Here is a 10,502-nt window from a genome sequence, read left to right on the forward strand (position 1 = left end):
TTTGTACTAGAAAATGTTTGTATTAGAAAATATACAAATGTATAAATAAAAAAGGTATTAAAACATAAGTATAAAAAGATATTAAAACATATATTGAAAAAGTAGTAGTACAAAAGACATATAAAAAATTAAGTTAAAAAAGTTGTTAAAAAGTTGATATAAAAAGTATATAATACGTGTATTATTTATGTAGATATAAGAAAAATGCTAGGAGCTCACGGCGGCGACGGCGATGGGAGGGATCCGCACCGATCGTGGTGGAAGAAAATATCAGGCTGCAAAAACAGCGGTAAGAAAATTGACTTTACATTAAATTTAGTTATGCATTGAAATAATTTTATTCTTATCGTTTAAAGTAACTTATTTATGTTATTGTTACTTATTGGTTTTGTAGGCTCGAAGAAAACACCACCACCACCAATAGGGGCAGCCAAAAATCTAAAACTTGAGGCTGCCTTGAAGAAAAATGGAGGCCCGTTACCCATGTACTTCGACTACAAATCAAAGACCTTTCAGTCGATCGGGGACTACGGGGCTATGTACAAATCTTTGTTAGGCTCGTTGATCGGAGATGTCCCCCAGTACTACGAGTCATGGGACGATGTGCCTGAGTCTATGAGGGACCATATCTTGGAGGAAGTACAGGTTAGAATATGTTTCTTTTTATATTTTTTACTTAATATGTTTTTCAATGATAACCCTGAAAATGCTAACTTGTATTTGTAAACAACGTAGCGCTATTTTGCGATGGACCAGTACTTAGAGCTTGATGAGGACGACCCCACCCGGAAGGCAGCAAAACTGGCTTTCCGTGCTGATGCAGCTAGCATATATAGGCAGAGAAAGTCAAAATTCAAATCTCAGCATTTTACAGCACGGGGGGGTGTAGGCTCAGCAGATACTCTGCAGACAGCACCGCCAACTGGTATGGACCCGGAAGAGTGGGGAAAACTATTGAGTTTCTATACGAGGGATGACCGGGTGAAGCGGGCCGAGACAAACAAGACAAACCGGTCCAAACAGGCGGTGGGGACTCAGGGTCGGCGATCTATTTCTCTTGCCCACGATCGGGCGTTGGTACGTTTGGTTTTAACAAAAGTATACAATTGTTGTGTTTTTTAAATGCTAATTATTTGACTTGTTTGCAGGCCAAGCACCATAACGAAAAGAAGGAGGGGCCACCCCCCACGTGGGAGTCGACTTGGGCGGCAACCCACAGACTACAACCTCCGGAAGTTGCGGTATATACATAACTTTAAGTTAAATTACTTTTAATTACTGCTCCATTTCTTAAACTTACCTTACTATTTATATGCAGTCCCGTCTGGAAGCTGTGCAGCAGAGACATTCACAGGATCCTGCACCGATACCTCCAACGCAGTTGTTCCCGGAAGCGTTTGGATCGCGATCCGGACATCAGCGCGGACTAGGGAGGATTCTCAGGGGTTTCGGATCCCATGATTTCCCTGGTGAGTTGTCGCAACCACATTATGGACCTCCGGAAGGATCCTCCTCCGACCCGCATGCATCCTATTCTGGCCCCTCTGCATCCCAACCTTCCGGCTACCATGTTGACTTGAACCACCCTGGTGATGACTATTTCGACCCCCGCCAGTTATGGGGTGGGAGATCGGCGCATTTTGGACCTCGATCAGGGGATTTTGGTAGCTTCTCGGATATGAGTGGATTTTTTAGTGGGACAGGCTCTGTATCCGGACCAGGTGTGGGTGATGATAATGCCGGTGAGGACGACGACGATTCCGATGATTAGACTTTTTTTGTTTGTATGAAATAGGGACATTTTTATAAATACAGTTTGTTATGTACATTTTTATTATTTGTGTTTGATATGGACTTTTTTATTATTTGTGTACTTTTTGTTTATAATGATGCTGGACTATCCGGTTTGCAAAAATTTAACACCCCAAATTTCGTAGTATTAATATATTATTATAAGAAATATACCAAGTAAAAACATGATAAAGTTATGAAGTAACACCCCAAGTTTCCTTAATAAAAAAAAAAGGAAAAAAAACGGGTAAAACAAAAAACAAATAACTTTATTACAATCCTAATCAGATGAGTCCACTGTTCCCATATAGATGGGAGGAGGTTTAGTTGCATCTATATATCTATTGTAGGCTAACTGGCGGTGTCCGTACAAATCTTTCCATTTGCTCACGGGAGGCCTTACACGATCCTGTACCCAATATGCGATCTCCGGGGCCATCGGGTAGTCACCTTCCAACTGCACCATGATATAGTGACCGTGACCCTGTACTAATGCTATTGATATGGGCTCTGTCCTAGGCATCTCATCAGGACCATAGGTAAATGGGAACGAAGTCCAACTGGCGGCAGTAGATAAACAGTTAATTACTATACCCATCCTGTTGGACAACAACATAGTCCCCATAGTCATGTGCATCCAGTAGGCAGTTGGTCTAAACACCCCTACATAAGACCGCGATAACCCCTCAAAAAAGCTCGCTTCAACCTGTCCCCATCTTGTTAGTTCATCGTAGAATTGTTTGTTATTTTCATACTCGGCCAACATATGTAGTCGGATCCACTCGTAACCTTCGTTTTCATCGTATCCAAATGCAATAGCAAGTGCCCTGAATCCACAGTTGCCATCACCCCTGACATTAATAATCCCCTTGACGTATGGTCTAAATACATTCGGTATGTCGTCAAGGTAACCCTTTATACCCGTCGTCTGCAGTGGGCTAGTGTTAGGTGGTGGTACTGGTAGAGTAGCCAATTGCTGCTCAGCTGATATGGGAGATATTGGTGATGGTGCTGGTGCTGCTGGCATCGGAGGTGATGGTGCTGGTGGCATCGAAGGTTGTGTGGGCGTATTGAAAAAATCAAAGTACGATGATGGTGCAGCTGGCATCGTAGTGCTAGGACCTGCAGGAAAATAAGTATCGGCACTGAAGAACTGATCCATTAAGCCTGTTGGTGCTGTTGGTGGCACAGGATAGTACGCGGGTTCGGCTGCACCGAACAACTGATCTAAGAATGGGGTTTCGGTTGTAGGCTCATTACTCGGCCCTGCTGTTGAATATTGTGACGATCGGATCAAGTCATCAATATATCCACGGGTGTCCTCCCGTAATTCGGTGTCAGGCTCCGCGAAACGTGACTGCGTGGGCACATGCTCACTGTGTCTCGCCGGATGAAAGTCTCTGTAGCATGAGCCTGAGTCTGGTGCGGTATCCGGATATTTAGGTGTGGTCACGTGCACGGACCTTGACTTTTTCAACTTTGGTGGTGGTGGCATCGGAGGTGATACGTTCAAGTCTGGCATCTGCAATGAATGAATGAATAATTAAGTTAGATGATAGTATTTAACAAGTAATAATTTGCTAGACTATAATAATTTACCTTTTTCTTTGACCCAACAGGTCTACCACGTGTTTTCTTTTGGACCTCTGGATCCTTGATTTTGGACCGACCCGGATAGATGAGGTCCTTTATTTTGGACATCAAGCTTTTCCTTTGTTTTATGGGTTGTCGTTCCAAGACAGCAGTAACCTCGCCACAAAAGGCCTCAACAGGCTCGTCATCATCCGAGTCTTTCTTCACATTTCCAGGCAGGCAGGTGGACTGGGTTATATCGAGCCTGCACCAAAATGCATCTATCTCATATTCTTGTACACGCCTTCCTGCAGGAATAAAAATATTACATTAAGTATTTTAAGTAAAATGGACCATTTGTATCTGAATGAATTGTACTTACGTTCCTGCATGTATGTTAGAAGTCGACAACTACATGGCAAGCCACAACTAGCCCATACCGTACACCCGCACTTTGACACGTCCCCTTTTACTGTATTTTTCAATCGATCAATTTCGTCAACCATAATTTGCAAGGCTACATGGGAGGCTTTACCGAGCAAATCCTTTAAACAGGGATAGTTGTGTTTATTTTGATTGTACTGCCTGCAATGTTCCAGTGACCCCTTTATTTCGGTGTATTGCCCGCTGACAACAGAGTTAACACATTCAACGATTCTGTGGAACGTAAGCCGCTTTTGATGCATAACTGACTTCAGCAAAGAATGCTCGCTTTCAACCCTGTTGGTAGTGTAGTTACGATAGTTGCGGTGTTGGTCGACCCAACATGACACAAATAACTCCTTGTACGAGGCAAGCCACTGTATTTGCAGATACTTATAAAGATCTGCAGGAAAATAAAAAGTGATTTAGCTACATGGTTACATCGTAAGCGTTATCATAAAAACAGTATGGGGACGGGATGTATATACTTGGTTTATCTGCCAAGAATACTTTTAGCCGCTGCTCATTCTCTGCGTATTCTTTAACCGTGATTGAGTTTACGAGTTGATCCCACCGGTGTCTAAACAAACCATAATCTTTTTTTGACCTAACGATGGGTTGGCATGTAACTCAATATTTCTCCAAATGTGTATTCTACACAGTATCAGCTTCGTTTCCGGCATCACATCCTTAACCGCTTTCATGAGGGCCAGATCCCGATCAGTGAGTGCCACACGCACGACGAGGCCTTCTTCGAGCGTCGACCTCAAGCACTGTAACACCCATGTGTATGTCGCATGTTGCTCATTTTCAATAAGTGCGTGCGCAATGCTGAATGTCTTGCCAGTTGGAGTGACACCTACAATCTCAACAAGCGGCATGTTGTAAACGTTGGTTTTATACGTGGCGTCTATTTCAATGATCCAAGGAAATGCACGCCATATGTCAAGTGATGTAGGATGTACGAAAAAGAGATTGGTCAAACATCCGGTTTTGCTATCCGTCGTGTACTGATACGTGTACTGATGGTCAGATAGTAATTGGAGCACGATCTGCAACGGGTAAACAACCAAAGTATAAGGAATTCGTATTTTTTTAAAAAATAAACATATAGTTATATGATCCACATGCAGGTATGTTTCTTATTTCACCTGCATTCGAGTTTCCCCTCGTTGTTGGGCGTGCTTTAGCCGGTGTTGCCGCAGGTAGTTAGAAATGTCTTGTGAACGGGTCAAGATACCGGGAAATGCATCCTTCAATTGGTCCCTTATGCTATTTGGCCCTAAACCTAGCAACGCCTTTTCGTCCACAAATTCTTTTTGAACATCGGTTAGTCGTCTTGCGTACGCAATACCTTCCAAATTACAAGCTGATGGATGATTATGTCGGTGATCTATAACTTCAACCCACCAACTATGGTCCTTTGTCAGACGGCCTACCAATTTGAATGGACAGTCAATTTTGGTACTCCCTTTGGGTGCCCCGGTTGACCGCTTATCTTTTTTTCCACCACGGTTGCAAATAAGGACCACCTTTTTAACTTCTCCGCCTTTTGTGACATTTGATCTTCGTGTTACTAACACATAACCAAGCTCCTTTGCCGTTCTTTGAGCCCAGTCTACCAAATCTATGTGTGTGTCAAACACCTGAAATATTTTATACACTTTTTTTTAATACACTTTTTATGCACTTTTTTATAATACATTTTTTTTAATACACTATTTTATATACTTTTTTATAATCCACTTTCTTATACACTTTTTTATAATACACTTTTTATACACTTTTTTATAATACACTTTTTTGTACACCTTTTTTTAACAATCTTTTAATAGCTTTTGTTAATCTACATTTTTACGTACATTTTTTAATATGTTTTTATAAACAATTTTTATCCGTAGTTTAATAATTAGTTTTCTTACATACTTTTATAGCAATATTTTATACACTTTTTCTTAATACACTTTTTATGCACTTTTTTTATATACATTTTTTTTAATACACTATTTTATATACTTTTTTATAATCCACTTTCTTATACACTTTTTATAATACACTTTTTATACACTTTTTTATAATACACTTTTTTGTACACTTTTTTTTTAACAATCTTTTAATAGCTTTTGTTAATCTACATTTTTACGTACATTTTTTAATATGTTTTTATAAACAATTTTTTATCCGTAGTTTTAATAATTAGTTTTCTTACATACTTTTATAGCAACAAATCTAATGAATAATAACAAAATACAATTACTCACAAAATAACAACACAAAAAATGAAAAGGTTGGATTATATACATACCTCCTTGGTATAAAAAACATCGTGATCGTAATCAAATTCATCACGGACATCTGGGGATTCAAATTCGTCATCGGGCTCTTCGTACACAAACTCTTCATTTACACCTTCCGGCGCATTTGGATTTAAGAAAATTTCCTCCAAGCAATCCATCTAAAATAATAAAAACACTTAACAGTAATAAATGAAAACGAATAAATCAAAATGAATGAATATAAAACCAATCGAATATCAAAACGATTGAATATCAAAATGGAAATGTTGCTCCAAGAATGAATATGAAACGAGATGTTATAAAGGATGAATCGTCACGGGGAAACAGTAATAAATGAAAACGAATAAATCAAAATGAATGAATATAAAACCAATCGAATATCAAAACGATTGAATATCAAAATGGAAATGTTGCTCCAAGAATGAATATGAAACGAGATGTTATAAAGGATGAATCGTCACGGGGAAACAGAAACATTACTGTACGATTCGTACCCACCCACCCTTTTGGAGCGACTGTCGCTCCTAAAGGGTGGGTGGGTACGAATCGTACAGTAATGTTGTCGTATGCTGTCGCCCGTTGTCGTATCCTACTACCCCTTTAGGAGCGACTGTCGCTCCAAAAGGGGTGGTCGGGTTACATGAGGGGTGGTCGGCCTACACGTCCCCTTATTTAAAGTCTCAGAATAGACAATAATACAAATCTGCCATTGACTAACTTTGACCGACGAGAAAACTACTCCAAAATTTAGATCCACCCATGATTTCATAGCCAAAATGACTTTTATAACACAAAAATATTTTCCGGCCGGTTTGATCGGCGTTGACCGGCAGTTTGACCGAGGGTTGACCGAATCAAAATCACAAACAAATCTATCTCCGGCTACAAGAACACTTTCAACTTGATTTCAAGACCACAAACATGATTTACAACTCGGATTTATACAAGATCTAGTCAAAATCATTCAAAAGTCATATATTTTTAGATTTTAACTACTATCGGATATATACACGTGAACAAGAATCCGAAAATCACTTTACAACATCAGATCTTACCCAAGAACAAAGATTTCGAACAAAGGATTTCAGATCTAGATGATTTCGGTCTTGAGGTTTTCGGATCTTACAAGTTTTTGGTTTATACATCACGAGTCTTGGAAGATTTCGGTTATAAGGTAACGGATTTCATTGATTTGGACTATGCCTTTTTGGATTCTAACGAGAAATCCGGATATATATATATATACTATATAAACCGAAAATATATATGTTGTTAAGAAGTTTTCAAATCTAAATACATCCATCCCCAAATAAATCCCGAAATAAATTTATATAGAATATCTTTTCGGATTAGATCCAAGTTTACATAACAAACCGATATATATATATATATATTGTAAAGAAAAATCGGGGTTAGAGGACCAAGAAGGCTTATGGCCAAATTATACAAAAAATTCGTATATATATATACTCATATATGTGTAAAAATCGATCTTTGATGATGAACAAACTTAGATCCATTCAAGACATACCACGATCTATAAGAAAAATGAAGAAAAATATGAAAAGTAGTGGTTGTTTGTGGTGGCCGGTGGCGGTTTACGGTGGTGAATGGTGGCCGTACGGTGGTCAGAGGTGGCGGCCGAGAAAGAGAGAAGAAAGGGGGGGCTGCCATAGAGAGAATGAGAAGAGAGGGAGGAGTGTGTGAAGTGAGGAATTAGGGTTAGGAAGTTAGGGTTTGTTCTTTTATATGCCACCCATGTGACTAACCTTTGACTTTCTTCTAAACCGGTTTGACCTGACAATTCAAGAAATCTCGAGACCTGTAAATTCATTTTGTCGACATATTTTAATGTAACTTTTCAATAGCTTTCCAACGGATATAAATATGTCTATATTTACTTATTAAATCTTTAATTGATTTAATTTTTAAGTATTTTATTTTATTTTGGCATTTCCACAAGACAACTAGTATTTCTCTTCTTCTCGAGTCCACGCATAATTTTTCTAAATTCTATATGCTCATAAAGCCCGAATAAACATAAGTCTACTCATTCAGTTGATAATGTCTTACAGACTAACGACTTTCACGCCCTAAAAATACATATACTAGCTATAAAGTCGCGTACATGAACTGAAAAAAAAAACTAAAGATGACCGGAAGAGTACTTCGGAAAAGTATCGCTTAGATGACGGTTGTCACACCTGCACTCATACCAGATCTTCATGCATCACCTTCAAGTCTTAGAATTTAAACACCATATGACCAACCTAAGACTGTGAAAACTGAATCTGTTGAGACAACCTCTATTGAGGTCAAAACTGGAGCCGGTTAGGCTAAAGCTCCAGGTAAAAAGGCTGCTGGTGAAAAGCCTTTACCCCAAAAGTCAAAGGAGCCCAAGAATACCAAGACAAAGAATCAAACTGAACCTAAGTCCAAGGTTTATGTGTCTGTTGAAAATAATATTTTGTTAAAACTGGACAGTCAACTCCAATTTTTTTCTAGGCAGGTTCAGAGTTGCACTGCCAGAATTAAAAATCTAGAAGGAGCCTCGTCTCCATCAATTGAAAAACAAAAAGTCAAACTTCCTGCAAAAGAAAAACAAAAAGTTCCAACTAGAACTAAAAATGAAAAGAAAAAAGGAAGTAAACACCAATTGTTTTTACTTCTGGACTTGGAGCTGATAAAAAAAGCTCTAGATTCAGCCTCTAGTTCTTCACCACAACAACCAACTGAGGCTTCTCATGAGAATTCCAGTGAACCCATCAAGAAAAGATGGGTTCTGAAAAATAACTAATGATTTTTGTGGGTGTGCAGGGAGATCGAAAAAAGCATATCTGGTATCTGGACAGCGCAGTTGGCCGGATTATGACAGGATGTAAGCCACTGCTGGAAGAGTTCACTGTCCAAGATGGACCGACAGTGACTTTTGGTAATGATGGTAGTGGAAAAACTGAAGGATATGGTGTGCTTAATAATGGACAAGTCAAATCCACTAAAGTTGCATTTGTAAATGGTTTGAAATATAACCTGATTAGTGTAAGTCAACTGTGTGATGATGGCTTCAGAGTTTTGTTCGATATTGCACAAGGCACCATATTTAACAAGGATTGGCAAGTGGTAATGATTGCACCAAGAAAGGGAAATGTGTACATAATGGATATGGAACCAGCTCCAAAAGAGCATTGTTTCTATACCAAGGCTGATGAGGACACCAACTGGCTGTGGCACAAGAGATTAACCCATCTAAATTTTAAATATATCAACAAGTTGTATCGAAAACAACTGGCAGATGGGATACCTCCAATTTCCTTCAGGAAGAAAAAGCCATGTCCAGGGTGTGAGATGGACAAGCAGAAAAAAGCCAGTTTCAAAACCAGACAAAACTTTCGTATCACTGAACCTCTTCACATGCTTCTTATGGATCTATTTGGTCCAGTGAATGTTCAAACTAGAGCTGGAAAACATTATACTCTAGTCGTGGTTGATGAATTCACCAGATTCTGTTGGGTGTTATTCCTTAGAGCCAAAGGTGACGCTGCTGCTAAAATCATCTCTCTCATCAAAAGAATTGAACTCATGTATACTCACAAAGTGTGTTAGTTGAGAAGTGATAATGGTACAGAGTTTCAAAGTAAAGTACTTGAATCATTTTGTAATGACACTGGCATCTCTCAATACTTTTCCTCAGTTCACTCTCCAGAGCAAAATGGTGTTGTTGAAAGGAAGAATCGTACTTTGATTGAAGCTGCAAAAAGTATGCTATTTGAATCTGGTTTTCCCACCAATTTTTGGGCTGAAGCAGTGGCAACCGCTTGTCACACCCAAAACAGGCCAGTCTACATCAAAAGATACAAGAAGACAGCCTATGAAGTGCTCAGGAATCGAAAGCTAAATAGTGGATATATTCATGTATTTGGCTATCCAGTCTATATTTTAAATGATTCCAGTCAGCTAGGGAAATTTGATGCTAAAGCTAATGAAGGAGTGTTTGTGGGCTATTCAGATATTCACAAAGCCTTTAGAGTTTATAACTATAGAATCCAAAAGGTTCATGAATCAATTTATGTCACATTTGATGAATTAGATGTTGCAATCAACAGAAGGCCAAACCTTGATATTTTTCCAGTTATTCAAGTTGATTTTGGTGTATCTGGCCTAGTTCATCAGTCAGTTGCTACACCAAAAGATGTTTCCAGTCATAAAGACTTGGAACCAGTTGTTAAGAAAAGCACCAGTGACACTCCATTTTATCCTTACATCAGTTTTAATTTACTACAAAAACTGATGATTGGATCTGATGTTCGTGCCACTCGAGTATCAGAACCAGTTCAGACTCCAAGTTCTACAGTTGATCTAGAAATGCCTTCGACTGAAGAATTCCATGATGCAAATCGTGACCTCATTGACTCTGATGAG

General features: G+C 39.0%; 2 protein-coding genes across 2 annotated transcripts; one reads left to right on the top strand and one right to left on the bottom strand.

Annotated features, from left to right (window-relative positions):
• The first annotated feature begins 204 nt into the window (after positions 1 to 204).
• Positions 205 to 985, top strand: LOC122596951. The gene is made up of 4 exons (XM_043769592.1): positions 205 to 289; positions 395 to 645; positions 736 to 925; positions 972 to 985. The coding sequence occupies exons 1-4, from the start codon at positions 205 to 207 to the stop codon at positions 983 to 985; spliced, it is 540 nt and encodes a 179-aa protein (XP_043625527.1).
• Positions 986 to 5,074: 4,089 nt separating this feature from the next.
• On the bottom strand, positions 5,075 to 6,251 carry LOC122596953. Its single transcript, XM_043769594.1, has 3 exons — positions 6,092 to 6,251; positions 5,134 to 5,432; positions 5,075 to 5,084 (listed from the first exon to the last, which is right to left on the bottom strand). Exons 1-3 carry the CDS (start codon positions 6,239 to 6,241, stop codon positions 5,075 to 5,077), a joined length of 459 nt encoding a protein of 152 aa, XP_043625529.1. The 5' UTR covers positions 6,242 to 6,251.
• Positions 6,252 to 10,502: the final 4,251 nt, after the last annotated feature.

This window comes from Erigeron canadensis, chromosome 4, assembly GCF_010389155.1.
Source record: "Erigeron canadensis isolate Cc75 chromosome 4, C_canadensis_v1, whole genome shotgun sequence".
NCBI lineage: Eukaryota > Viridiplantae > Streptophyta > Magnoliopsida > Asterales > Asteraceae > Erigeron > Erigeron canadensis.

Bases quoted from the DNA above. Each gene is read 5' to 3' on its own strand.
- LOC122596951 (XM_043769592.1), top strand. From the start codon at position 205: ATGCTAGGAGCTCACGGCGGCGACGGCGATGGGAGGGATCCGCACCGA. The intron at 290-394 runs GTAAGAAAATTG...TTGGTTTTGTAG, and splicing joins ATCAGGCTGCAAAAACAGCG to GCTCGAAGAAAACACCACCA. The intron at 646-735 runs GTTAGAATATGT...TAAACAACGTAG, and splicing joins ATATCTTGGAGGAAGTACAG to CGCTATTTTGCGATGGACCA.
- LOC122596953 (XM_043769594.1), bottom strand. From the start codon at position 6,241: ATGGATTGCTTGGAGGAAATTTTCTTAAATCCAAATGCGCCGGAAGGT. The intron at 5,433-6,091 runs GTATGTATATAA...AAAATATTTCAG, and splicing joins ATGTTTTTTATACCAAGGAG to GTGTTTGACACACACATAGA.